General features: G+C 47.5%; 1 protein-coding gene across 1 annotated transcript; it reads right to left on the reverse strand.

The window, feature by feature from the left end:
• Positions 1–254: 254 nt before the first annotated feature.
• Positions 255–8,963, reverse strand: LOC131849962 (uncharacterized). The gene is made up of 3 exons (XM_059200101.1): positions 8,916–8,963; positions 4,582–6,358; positions 255–262 (listed from the first exon to the last, which is right to left on the reverse strand). Exons 1-3 carry the CDS (start codon positions 8,961–8,963, stop codon positions 255–257), a joined length of 1,833 nt encoding a protein of 610 aa, XP_059056084.1.
• Between the last annotated feature and the right edge of the window lie 5,929 nt (positions 8,964–14,892).

Raw genomic sequence — 14,892 nt, forward strand, 5'->3', positions numbered from 1 at the left:
CTTAGAAATAGAATTGGGAATAGAAATTAAATCAGAAAAATTCAAGGAAATCATAAAGAGTAAAGAACATAGAGAAAAATTTTTAAAGTATGCTACGGAAGTTATAACAAAAGTAACAAAAACAAACAGTGATAAGTAAAGCTGTATCTAGGTGTATAGTGGATATACAGTCATAGATAAGCAATAGATATAAGTAATAAAAAGAATAATAGTAATAGTAAGAATTGTAATAGATAAGTAAGAAATAAAATAGGCTAAAATTCTAGTATGTAAACAAAAGTAAAATAGATAACCCTTAGAAATGTAAATCCCTAATTAAGTTCTCCTCTAGGTTTAAGTGTAGTAAATAAGAAAGTTATGTGTCTAATAAAGAAAATGTAAAAAACCTGGAATTTCACATCCGGGCTTAAGTGTGTTTACTTGGCTGTACCCCCTAGCATAAGACCCATAGCTAGACGACGGCCCACCCTGTTGTAAACAGCGGTGGGGAGGTAGGCCAAGTAGGAAAAAAAAAAAAAAAAAAAAAAAAAAAAAAAAAAAAAAACCTAACCTAACCTAACCTAACCTTTTTTTTTTTTTTTTTTTAACGTGTGGAAAATCTTCAAAAGACCGTCACCTCGCCGGAGGGATGGCGAGGTGGTGTGTGAGACTTGACTCACTAAAAACCACACGGTGTACCTACGAGCGCCTATGCCGGAGCCAGGGGATTCGCAAGTGCATTCTACCCCAGCTCCGACGGCGACGGCCCGCCCTGTAGATGTTGTAGGGCAGGCCCCATCTCGTTTTGTGGTTAGGGCGACCTATTTCGCCCTACTCCATTGTGGAGGCGTGTGGGTACACGCGCACACCTCCGGGGCCTTTGGATTGGGGGACTGCCTCCCTCAAGGCAGTCACCCCGGCCCCAGTGGGGGATAGAGGGGGGCGGAGTTGGGTACGCCCCCACCTCTAGGCCTGGCTCTTCTGCGGCGGAGGGAAGCGGGACGATCTGACTCCCGCTCCTTTCCGCCGCCTCCTTCCGCGAGATAACTTCCTCGCAGAAGGAGCTCACCGCCAGCCACGATCTCTCGCTACTGATCATCCTCCGAACTAAATTCGGCAGCGAGAGATCGTCCCCCACTATTCGTGTGAGGACACGGCGCTCACTCTCGAACGCTGGACATTCGTCCAGCGTGTGTTGCGCCGTGTCCTCCACACCTCCGCACTCGTGGCAGCCGGTCGTCGGCTCCTTCCTCGCCACATGACACAGATACCGCCCGAAGCACCCGTGCCCGGACAGTATCTGTGTCATGCGGTACGTCAGTGGCCATCTCCTATTCATCCATCTTTTGAGGATGGGACGGACAGCCTCGACGGTCCTCAGGCCGGCCGATGGACTGGCCAGCCTTTCTCTCCACCTGATCCTGAGGATCCGCCGAAAGTCGGACCTCCGCGCTCCAATCTCATGGCCAGCGGGTGCCTCCCCATGGAACGTCGCTCCGCGCGCCAGTGATACACTGACGCGTGGAGCTCCGCTACCAAGTCCCACGGAGGAGACCCCGCCAGCAGACCCGCCGCTTCCCCGGATATGGTGCGGTAGCCTCTTATGGCCCGTATGGCCATGACCCTGTGTGGCCTGTTGAGACAGGCCACATTTTCCCTACCAAGGGCCCCCACCCAGATGGGGGCCCCGTACAGGGCCATGGACCGCACCACGCCGAGGTATAGGCGGCGGGAACCTTCTCCCGGGCCCCTCACGTTTGGCAGCAGCCAGCTAAGAGCGCCGGCGGCTGCCATAAGGCGAGGGACCAGGTTCCGAAAGTGAGCGCGGAAGCTCCAACGACTGTCCAGGTCAAGCCCCAAATACCTAATACAGGGCTTGACCCCCACCCTCTGGCCACTGACGACCAGCTGGGCATCCGGAGGTGGCGCGCGCCGAGGCCCATGAAAACATAGGACCTCGGTCTTCTCCAGCGCCACCTGGAGCCCAAGCCTCCTTATTCGGCCGACGACCAGTGCCACGCTTGCCGTGGCAAAGCGGGTAGCTTCCCGTAGGTCCCGCCCCCGGGCAGTGACCAAGGTGTCATCCGCGTAACACACGAGGTCAGTGCCCGTTAAAAGGGCGCCCCGCAGGTTCCAATCATACCCGATGTTCCACAGGATCGGGCCCAGAACCGATCCCTGTGGAACACCGCGTTGCATTTCCCTCGACACTACAACGCCGTTCCGCCCCGTGCAGAGCACAGACCTGTCTTCGAGATAGGCCCCGATCACGTCCCGAATGTAGGGAGGCGCGCGATGGTACTGCAGCGCCTCCCTAATAGTCGCAAAGGGCAGGGTGTTGAAGGCGTTCTTTATGTCCAACGAGACCGCCAACAACACCCCACCCTGGGACGTCGCCTCTTCCGAGAGGGAGCGCACACGCGAGATCGCGTCGATCGTCGAGCGCCCCTCTCGGAATCCGAACTGCTTCGGGCTGAGATCGGGACCTACCTGAGACAGGTGTTGGACGAGTCGGCCCGCCAAGATTCTCTCGAAGAGCTTGCCGATCTCGTCCAACAGCACTATGGGGCGGAACGCCGAGGGAACCACCGAACCTGCGGGGTGCTCCGCTTTGCGGAGCAGGACCACTCTACCCGCTTTCCACTGATTGGGAAACCGTCCCGACTCCAGGCACGCATTGAACAAGCGCCGGAGTCGGTCCCCTAGGGTGTTTAGGGCCAAGGCCAGGACGCGGCCGTGGATACCATCCGGACCCGGGGCGACATTCTTGCCCCGGAGTTTATCCACGGCCGCGGCGAACTCCTCCACGGTGATGGCGGGAACCGCAGCAGCGCTGACGCCGCTGGCCTCTCCATCACTGCCACGCGGCATCATCGGAGGAGGTGTGAAGGGAGGCTGTCTCGGGAACAGCTCCTCCAACACCTCCTCCAACTGCTGCGGCTGGAGACCCTCTGCCACGGGGGGCGCCCAGGGGCGTAATTTGCCCCTGACGAACCTATAAGGACGCCCCCATGGATCCCTGTCCAGGGTCTCCAGGAGTTCTTCCCTGGCTGTCTCCTTGGCCCTGCTGATGGACAGCTGCAGAGCTTTCTTCCTCTCTTTGTACTGCTCGTACAGCTGTGCTTCCTCGTCGGCGTCGCGGCCCCGCCTGAGTCGGCGGTGCCTGGTGTACCGGCGGCGGGCGGCGGAGCACTCCTCCCTCAACGCCGCTATCTCCTCCGACCACCAGTACACCTGACGCCTAGGAGGTCGAGGGCCGGCTCGGGGCATCGCCGCGTCGCAAATGTGCGACAGAGCCTCACCGAACCAGCCCACCTCTGCGTCGACCTCCACAGGCCCCTCCGGTATCGGAACCCAGGCCTGGACGATGGAAGCCTCCATCAGCACGTCTTTATTCAGACGTTTCAACACCCATCTGGGGAGTTGTGGGACATTCCTCTCCTGGCGACCGGGATGCGGAGCTACGGGTGAGGGGAGAACATCTATCCGGATATACCGATGATCGGATAGAGTCTCCACCTCATCCAACACCTGCCAGCTCCGCACCCTCTGTGCGATCGCTGGACTGCAGAGGGATACGTCGACATGCGACTCCCCCTGCTGTCTCACGCACGTGGCGGCCGACCCTCGGTTCAACACCACCAGGCCGGCCGCGGCCGCCCAGTCTTCCAGGACTCTGCCTCGAGAGTCGGTGATGGGGAGCCCCCATGCCGTGGATTTGGCATTGAAGTCCCCCATCACCATCATTGGACGGGCCGAGTATAGCTCCATAGCGGCCCCCAGCCCGTCCATGAACTGCTCGAACTCGGCGAGAGTCCTGTTCGGAGAGAAGTATGTCCCGACAACGACGGTTTCCCCCCAACTCACACCTATGTACCCCGCTCCGCCGAATAGGCGGCTGACGAGCGGGGTCGCGGGTTGCCCGCGCCGACAATGGCCACCAGGCCAGAGGGGTCGCCGAACCAATGGTCACTTCGTGGGACACGATATGGTTCGGCGACCACTGCAAGGTCAACTCCCCACTGCGCCGCGCTCTGCAGAAGCAGATCTTGGGCGCGCGCGCAGTGGTTGAGATTCCCCTGCAGGAGGCGATGGACTGCCATTATTGACCGGTGTCCATCACCTCAGCCTCTCCCCGGCGGCCATTGCCGCGGGCCGACGACAGTGCGGATCTCCTCTTTCTGTTGCGGGACTGGGGGCACTTTTTGGCCCCCACCCGGTGATCAGCTGAGCGACCCGCCGCTGCGCAGACCACGCAGTGTGGGGCCGCCGAACATCCGGCCGCTTTGTGGCCGGGAGCCCCACACCGGTAGCAAAGGCCACTCCGGTCCTCCTCGTGCGAGCACCGTGCCACCACGTGCCCGCTTTCGAGGCACTTGAAACACCGGAGTGGCTTCTGCCGCAGCAGCTCCACAGCGGCCGAGACCCAGCCGATCCGGATCCGCCCTGCCGTCGTGACTTTCTTGACCGCGGCCAATGGGGCCCGCACCCAGCAGGTGCCCAGGCCCGACGCGCCGCGCCGAATCTCCCCGACGTTGACGGCGTCCGCCGTGCACTCGCCGTGCTGTGCCACGGCGGCCGCCACCTCCTCCCGGTCGGTACCGTCATCCAGGCCCATGACCCTCATCTCCGCGGTCTTGGTGGGCCTGGCGATACGGACCGTACCGTCCGGGAACACGTCCCGGAACTTCGACGCGAGCGCGTCGGCCTGATCTCCCATCTGGGACCCTGGGATCTCCAGGATCCGGGCCCCAGTAGCCGCGGTCTTGAAGCGCAGGCTTCCTATCCCCAAGGAGGCGAGGTTGATTTTTTCCTTCGCCTCCTTGAGGACGGCGGAGTAGGTCACTCCCGCCGCTTCTGCCTCCGGGCACAGTGTAACCACCACCGCCGCCGATCGCGGGGCACGCAACTTTGATGGCGACGGCGGGGCCGGCTTTCCCTTCTTCCCCTGAGAAGGAGCCCCAGAGGTCCTCTGAGTACTCTGAGTACTCTGGGTCTGCCTCTCAGGGACGTTGCGGTTTTTGCCGCCCCGTCGTACCACTGTGCTCCAGCCCTCGGTTGCGCGCCCCGCGCCCGACGGCCCCGGCTGTTGGCTGCCAGAGGCAGGCCGGTTGGCGGGTTGAAGCGGCGGGAATTCTGCGCCTCGCGCCCCCCGCAGATGGGGAGCGTCCCTGAAGCCCGGTCCCCCTGCGCCGGGGAGCCGGGACAACACCTCGTATTGCCCGTCGCTTTGCAGCGGCGGGCGGTGATCAGGGCGGATTGATGTCGCCGGGGAGTTGAGACCCAGGGCGGCCTTTATCTCCCTGATGCCCTTCTCAATTTGGATCCCTATTCGGGCATCTATCAACTCCCCGGTGGCCCTCATTATTTCCGCCCTGAAGGCCCCGACCTCATCTAGCTCAGGGGTCGGGCCAGGTGCCCTTACCCTCGCAGGTCCCTGCGGCGCCTGGGAAGCGGCCGAAGGAGGTTGCGACCCCGAGTTCGCCGTGAGCCGCCGCATCTCGGCTTGGAGCGCCAGGAGCTGGTTTCGGAGCTCCTTGTTCTCCTTACGGAGCTCCTCCACCTGCGCCTCCAGCATTCGCCGTTTGACGGCGCTCGCGGTGAACTCGCTGTCGATGACGGTACTCCCGTCCAGTTCCTCCGCCATCAACATCACGGAGCTGATGCTCTCCTTCAGCCGCTTCTGGTCGGTCCCCTTTAGGTTCCCGCACCTGCGCACCGTGTCCAGGGCAGCCCCGAGCTTTCTCTGGGCCTCCGCCCTGAAGGCGGCCACAGGCTGCGAGTCATCCATTGGGGGGACCTTCCCCTTTCCCGCAGGGACCTCCGAGGGTCGGACGAACATCCCGTCGTCCCCTCGTTTTTCCTGCCGCCGGGACTTCGGCGACGTTGCCGGACTCTTTGTGCCACGGCCCACGGGCACCGCCAGGACAATCCCATTCCCGGACGACGGGCAGGGGATTTTGGACGGCTTGACACTCCCGCCCGTCGTCCCGGAAGGGCCCGGTCCGTCCGCGTGCGGCCGTTTCGGCACGGCCGTTTTTGCCAGTCCGTCCTCGCTGGACACCAGGCATCCGGACATCTCGTCCTCCACCATCATTGAGCGCGTCGAGCGCGTAGAGCGCGTCGACGACGCTGAGGAGGGCCGAGATGCCCGCGACCTGGCCCGAGAGACGGGCCGCGACCTCGCCGACCGCACCGTGTCGGCGTCCGCCAGCGTGACCGAGTCCGACATGGACCAGAACGCTAAGTCCCGGGGCAGGGACACACACTCCTCGTCCCCCTCGGCGGGGGACGGGAAGAAGAGGGGGCTGCTGCCACCAGCCAACTCCTCAACTTGATGGCAGCAACGATGCCGCGCCCGACCTAAGTCGGGCGGATACTACGGAGGCTATTGCCTCCACTAATTGCTCCAGGGTTTCCCCCGGAGCGGGCACACCAGACTGGAGTTACCTCCGTGCAATCCCGGTGATACACCACAAACACCTCAGCGCAGACAAAACAAAAAACAAAAACAATAATAAACTTAACCTAACTTATACTATCTTAACCTAACTAAGCTAACCTAACTATATATTTACAAACTTAACCTAACTAATTAATAAAAGGAAAAAAAGAAAAGAAAAAAGAAAAACACGAAAGAAAAACAAATCACACTAAAACACTACAAAAGTTGCCAAAAATGTGGAAAAGGTCCAAAAATGTGGTCAAGTTGTGCCTTCAACCTAACCTAACCTAACCTAACCTAACCTAACCTAACCTAACCTAACCTAACCTAACCTAACCTAACCTAACCTAAACCTAAACCTAAACCTAAACCTAAACCTAAACCTAAACCTAAACCTAAACCTAAACCTAAACCTAAACCTAAACCTAAACCTAAACCTAAACCTAAACCTAAACCTAAACCTAAACCTAAACCTAAACCTAAACCTAAACCTAAACCTAAACCTAAACCTAAACCTAAACCTAAACCTAAACCTAAACCTAAACCTAAACCTAAACCTAAACCTAAACCTAAACCTAAACCTAAACCTAAACCTAAACCTAAACCTAAACCTAAACCTAAACCTAAACCTAAACCTAAACCTAAACCTAAACCTAAACCTAAACCTAAACCTAAACCTAAACCTAAACCTAAACCTAAACCTAAACCTAAACCTAAACCTAAACCTAAACCTAAACCTAAACCTAAACCTAAACCTAAACCTAAACCTAAACCTAAACCTAAACCTAAACCTAAACCTAAACCTAAACCTAAACCTAAACCTAAACCTAAACCTAAACCTAAACCTAAACCTAAACCTAAACCTAAACCTAAACCTAAACCTAAACCTAAACCTAAACCTAAACCTAAACCTAAACCTAAACCTAAACCTAAACCTAAACCTAAACCTAAACCTAAACCTAAACCTAAACCAAAACCTAAACCTAAACCTAAACCTAAACCTAAACCTAAACCTAAACCTAAACCTAAACCTAAACCTAAACCTAAACCTAAACCTAAACCTAAACCTAAACCTAAACCTAAACCTAAACCTAAACCTAAACCTAAACCTAAACCTAAACCTAAACCTAAACCTAAACCTAAACCTAAACCTAAACCTAAACCTAAACCTAAACCTAAACCTAAACCTAAACCTAAACCTAAACCTAAACCTAAACCTAAACCTAAACCTAAACCTAAACCTAAACCTAAACCTAAACCTAAACCTAAACCTAAACCTAAACCTAAACCTAAACCTAAACCTAAACCTAAACCTAAACCTAACCTAAACCTAAACCTAAACCTAAACCTAAACCTAAACCTAAACCTAAACCTAAACCTAAACCTAAACCTAAACCTAAACCTAAACCTAAACCTAAACCTAAACCTAAACCTAAACCTAAACCTAAACCTAAACCTAAACCTAAACCTAAACCTAAACCTAAACCTAAACCTAAACCTAAACCTAAACCTAAACCTAAACCTAAACCTAAACCTAAACCTAAACCTAAACCTAAACCTAAACCTAAACCTAAACCTAAACCTAAACCTAAACCTAAACCTAAACCTAAACCTAAACCTAAACCTAAACCTAAACCTAAACCTAAACCTAAACCTAAACCTAAACCTAAACCTAAACCTAAACCTAAACCTAAACCTAAACCTAAACCTAAACCTAAACCTAAACCTAAACCTAAACCTAAACCTAAACCTAAACCTAAACCTAAACCTAAACCTAAACCTAAACCTAAACCTAAACCTAAACCTAAACCTAAACCTAAACCTAAACCTAAACCTAAACCTAAACCTAAACCTAAACCTAAACCTAAACCTAAACCTAAACCTAAACCTAAACCTAAACCTAAACCTAAACCTAAACCTAAACCTAAACCTAAACCTAAACCTAAACCTAAACCTAAACCTAAACCTAAACCTAAACCTAAACCTAAACCTAAACCTAAACCTAAACCTAAACCTAAACCTAAACCTAAACCTAAACCTAAACCTAAACCTAAACCTAAACCTAAACCTAAACCTAAACCTAAACCTAAACCTAAACCTAAACCTAAACCTAAACCTAAACCTAAACCTAAACCTAAACCTAAACCTAAACCTAAACCGGAGGTTTTTGTTGCACTTCTGTGGCATATATCCAATTCTTGGAACGAAACTTCATCGCCTTGTACATTTACCTTACCCGCCATCTAGCGTGCAATAGCGGTATTGTCAATAGTTTGCGGCCTTGTCTTGTACGTTCGCCTGACCCGTCATCGAGCGTGCAATAGCGGTATTGCCGCTAGTTTGTACTTTGAACCAGTACGAAATATGAAATAGTAGTGACGCTCGATACAATTGCTGGAATAAATAATAACAACAATGTTAATTAATTATTACTAGTAGTTCAATTAGAAGTAATTGTTTGATTAATGTAATTTAATTTAGTTTGGTTTACCGTTGCCGCTATTATGCTGTGACAAGATGTGACTTTGCTGCCGTACATGATCGCCGGAGCCTGCGCAGGTCTTATACATAGATAGATTGACCCTGCATCTACGTTGTGGTTGTACCCGCCGGCGCTAACTATTTATGCTGGCGAAGGCGCCAGTGGATAAGATTAGTGTGAGGTCACATATTTACCGTTAATTTATCACAATGGTTTCAGTCAGCTGGTTCAGTCAGCATATATTATTTTTTTTTTTTTATTTTTTTTTTAGATACAGAACCCCAACATCTCATACCCATCACCCAGGCATGGGGAGGTAGGAGCCCGCTTTGTGAGTTGCAACTAGGATTGACAACTTCATTACAAGAAATAAAGTATATTTAGGTCTGTGAAGAATATTAAACAGTATTTTAGAAAAATGAACAGTATTTTATTTATTGTTTTAAATACATTTTTTATAGAGCTTCTCGCATAATTGTTAAGTTAACTTGGCTGACGTTGGATGTACTCCCCATATGTTTTTTTTTTTTCATATATGATAATGTAATGGTGCACCCGCCTGCGCTAACGGTTTACGCTGGCGGGGCACCAGTGGAGAATGATAAGATGAGCATGAGGTCAGGTCAGTTAGCATCGTGACAAATTCACCAGGAATGTATCATGATGTGTACGAGTTAGCATCGTACATCACTTCGCAACATTAACATTTTGTTTTACACTAGCTGTTGCCCGCGGCTTCGCTCGCGTTAATTTATCCCCTTAGGGGTGGAATTAATCAAAATCCTTTCTTAGCGGATGCCTACGTCATAGTAGATTTATGCATGCAAAGTCTCAGCCGATGGGTTTAAAATTGACAAAGTTTCATACAAACTTTCGTCCCCTATTTTATTCCCTTGGGGGTAGAATTAATCAAAATCCTTTCTTAGCGGATGCCTACGTCATAACATCTATCTGCATGCCAAATTTCAGCCCGATCCGTCCAGTGGTTTGGGCTGGGCGTTGATAGATCACTATGTCAGTCACCTTTGTGTTATATATATATATATAAATTTCACATTTCATTTAAACTCAGTTCGCATGTTGCACTGATGATTTCCAGGTGATAGCGTCAACAAAGCAAAATTGATATGTTGCACTTCTTAACAAGCTGGATGACTGATAGATGGCAGTATGTTGAGTACGCACTACGCAGGATACGAGTCTGAACCATACTTTGTCAGGTCGGGGGTGAGCCAGCCGAGACAACCCTTGGGCCTCTGGAATTCATCATCACGGTCAATGATTTACTAGAGGTTATTACTGATTCAAGCTACTTACTATTCGTCGACGACCTAAAATTTTTTCGATCAATTAGAAACAGTGCCGATTATGAACTTTTTCAAAGGGACATAGATAGAGTAGTTGCATGGAGTAAAGTTAATAAACTGTACTTTATATATTTTCTAATTAACTTGGATAACATCCATACTGTGTTAGTTAACAACTTATTATACTATGTTAGTAACTTATAATATATTATAATATACAGTATATATACAGAGATATATACACTCAATTAATATATCTGTGTCACGTCCAGAAGCGCTGGGTCCACAATGCAACGATATCCAGTGCCTCTGGAGCGGACAATCAGATATATTCGCAATAGTTGTTTGGATGCTGTTTGTGCTCCCCCGAATTCTGGACATCAGTGATGCAGCTCTTTTGCGCGTTACGGCTTGAAACCCGTCTACGCGGGCCGCTGCAAACAGCTCTGATGCGCTACAGAGCTGTTTGCAGCCCCAACAACATCGAAACATATCTAAATATAATAAATCGAAGTGTATGACAATTACTTTAACGCGGAAAAATAACCCAAATAATCATGACAATGACATTGACACAAAAAAAAAAAGAGTAGTTACTGCAGACTTGAAATTCAGTGATCACATAGTTAGTGCTTGTAAGAAGGCATATAGAAATTTAGGGTTTGTACTTCGTGGATCATGTGGATTTACTAATATTGGAACGATCAGTTCATTGTCTAATGCTTTAGTTAGACGTCACCTACAAAATAATGCAGTCACTTGGCCCCACGTGAAGCCAAATATAGTCTCGTGTTGGAGCGCATTCAAAATAAATTTATTAGTTTTTTATATACAATGTGTTATGTATTTTACAAACACCTTTTTTATGTGAAATTATATACTCAATTGTGTCGCTCTGAATAGAGATTAAATTTATTGCAAACAATTGTTCTTAACAAGTATAACAGCGCATTACTAAGGGTAATTTTGAACAACTCACCTGAAAAGAGAAACAACATTGCAACCATCTAGATACTTCCTCATAAATTATATTTAAACGTCAGAATGACGTAAGTCAGGTACGTCATTCTGACGTTTAAATATAATTCAGCTACAAATGCGCGCTAAATTCAAATAATGAATGTCAGTGACCTGCATTTACATATATTAAAATATATATATATATATATGAAGTATTCCCATTGTACTCGCTAATGTGTTTGTATTGAGTATGATAGTATGATAGGGTACAAGGAATTGAACGTGCGGAGAGAGTTATGCCTAGTGTTATATTTATTTAAATTGATTAGGAGTAAAATTAACAACAGTCAGGTGTTGATTTGTTTTCCGAATAAATATGAATTAGGGCTGTGCCCCCGGCGCGGTCACAACAGCGAGTGCTATACGCATCGCTCTTGTGACTAATAGCACAGGTGACATAGTACTACATACTAATAGCATATGTTATCTGTGCTAATAGTAAACCGTACAGCGAAGGAAAAGGAGGTGGAATTAAACTTTACTTTTCTAAAATAAAAATAGTCTAATTTACTCATTATAGACCAGTTACCTACCAAAAAAAAAAAGAAAAAAGTCCCATCAAAATCAGTCGAGCCATTACAGAGATTAGCCGGAACAAACAGACAGACAAAAATTGTAAAAAAATATTATTTAGTGCATGTACCGTATTTATACTCATATTCGTGTAGTAAAAAACTGTTATTTCAATATTACAAACAGACACTCCAATTTTATTTATATGTATAGATATAGATGTATAGATAAGCTATAACTATTAAAAGAAATGGAAAGAATCAATAAATGAGGAACTCATTTTTATTGAATTAATGGATACTCTATTTCTATCATCCCGTTACTTAGCATTCTTTAAGTACTGAATAAAAAAACTCCTTCACTAAATACTGAGGTTTTGATGCTGGAAACGGTATTTTGTGTACTTTATTTTTGTTCAGCAGTAAAAAGTATAATTGAATGAAAAACAGTATATGTAGTTGGCAACCCTAGTTGCAACCCAGATGCCACTGCGCTTGTCACTACAAGGAAATACAAGCTGTCGTGTGTATCAGGCTGAGTAGCTTGCAATATCCCGTGCAATATACTTTTTATTATATTAATACATGTATATTAGGGTTCATGATTTCTCGAGCTTTTCAATTTCTCGGGTCTCGAGAATTCTCGAGGTTAATTTCTCGGGTCTTCTCGGGTTGTCGAGAAATTTACATTTACGTACGTTTGGTTTATTTTTTGTTCCAATAACGTCAAAAAACTCAGTGGTTTCATTTGAGACGAAAACCACTGCATTTTTTGTTAAATATTAATTATAAAATTTAACTATAAAATTAATTATAAAACTTTTATTGAGTAGGTATATTTAAAAACATTATACATATTATGAATAAGCCATTTTTTTTAAATACTGAAATATATTAGGTTCTTAAATATGAAATTAGCGTTTTGCCGTACTGGCCACTTTGATCTTAAATATCTCCTCTTTGGTTAGAAATTTCAATTTCAAATTTATACGGCTATTCACTCATGCATTTGTTTTTCGAAAACCGTAATACATGTGCTTGGTTTTTTCTTTGGGTCACTCAGCTTACAAAATGGAAAACTTAAAATATCGCGTCATTTACAAGTACAAGTACGAGTTCCGCCATGGCACTAATGCTGCAGAAACGGCTCGAAGGATTAATGATGTGTATGGTGGTGGTGTCGCAAAAGAAAACACAATGCATTGTTGGTTGCAACGTTTTCGTTCTGGAAATTTCGACCTGCAAAACAATCCCCGTGGGCGGCTGGAGTCCAAGGTTGGTAATTATGATAGCAGATCCATCGCAAACCACGTCAGAGTTAGTTTCAGGTTGCGGTGTTACTGACAAAACTGTATTAATCCACTTGTAGCAAATTGGGAGGGTGAAAAAGCTTAAAAGGTGGGTCCCTCATGGATTGAGTAGACAATTCGCGTTTCGATCGACAAACTCGCGTAGACTGCTGCGTTACATTAGTCAACCGGCATAATAATAAAGGGATTTTAAATCGAACCTGTGATGATGTGGATCTTGTATTATAATTGGAAACGCTCATCGCAATGGCTGAACCCTGGCAAACCAACCAAATCCTGCCCCAAGCGAAAATCGACTCTAAAAAGTTACTTGTGAGCGTTTAGTGGACTAGTTCCGGTGTTGTTCACTTCAGCTTTCTTAAATCTGGCCAGATGATTACGGCAGATGTGTGTTGTCAGCAATTGAGAAACCATAATGGAAAAGCTAGCTGCTAAACAACCGAGGCTGGTCAATCGCCGTAGGCTACTGCTGCTTCAGGACAACGCTAGACCACACACTGCACAACTGACATTTACCAAATTAGAAGAGATTCAATTGTAATGTCTAAGACTTTACAATTGCTCCCCGGATCTTGCTCCAACAGATTACCATTTTTTTCGAAATTTGGATAACTGATTGGGAAAAAATTCAAATCCGATGAGGCAGTCCAAAGTACAAAGATTTTATTGATATGTCCAAATGTTCCCGTTCAAATGTTTTTTTTTTCAGTAAAGGGATCAATGAAGTACCTATGAGATGGCAAAAGTGCATAAATAGCAATGGTACATAGTTTGATTAAATAAACATGTTATATTTTGAAAAAAAAAATACTTCAGGTTATTCCCTTACAAAACACCACTTTCATATGTTAGGACCTAATATTATTCAGACTTATATTTATAATGACAGCACCATTTTTGGCTGGTTATTTAGAAAAAATCTACCTTAAACTTGTAAACAAAAATAGTTTCTGTAAAACAAAAAAAAATACATGAAAGAAAACCTTAATATCTAGTATTATTGTGCCGCCACGCAATACAACAAACGTCAATTTAATTTCTATATAGGTACTTGATTTCTCGAGTTCTCGACTTTTCTCGAGCTTGATTTCCCGGGAACAGAACCCAAGGATTTCCCGGGAATTCTCGACCCGAGAATTCCCGGGAATGAACCCTAATGTATATAAACTACGTAATATGTACATAATACAAATCTCTCAATGAGTGTATATAAATATGTCGGAGCGCTATGATATTATCTTCCTCGAAGTACGTCACTCGACTCGAGCGGCCCTACGTCACATGTCACGCGTCCAGCGCCGCGTCACCGGCGCGGAGTATCGCGTCGCGTCGCGCCGCGTCGCGTCGATAAGAGACGCGCGACGGCGACGGCGACGGCGGCGGCGGCGAGTCGTTGGCGAATTATTTGGCGAACGAGGCCGCGGACGGCGAGCGAGGCCGCGTCCCCGCGCCGGCGAGCGAGGCCGCGCCGACCTCGGCCGAGGACGCGGCGTGACCTTAAACTTGCGACGATGAACATCGCGTGGCCTTTTTGCAATTTCCGCGTTCTGATATCAGCGAACGATACACACATACACACACACACACACACACACACACACGCGCGCGCGTATCATCCACGTCGATAATAGATAATGATCATCAATTGGTATGTATTATTGTACGTAGGTAGGTATACCTGACCATATCAACGTATATGAATGTAAACGATACCTCATAAGAACTTAGCAAAATTAATAGTAAGCAGTGTAGTTATTATTAAATGTACCGCAAATGAATTTTATGTAGGTACTAGGTACCCTGGTTTGTTCGGGTTACGTACACTGATTAGACTATT

This window comes from Achroia grisella, unplaced genomic scaffold, assembly GCF_030625045.1.
Source record: "Achroia grisella isolate CSIRO2021 unplaced genomic scaffold, CSIRO_AGI_Agris_v1 utg669, whole genome shotgun sequence".
Classification (NCBI taxonomy): domain Eukaryota; kingdom Metazoa; phylum Arthropoda; class Insecta; order Lepidoptera; family Pyralidae; genus Achroia; species Achroia grisella.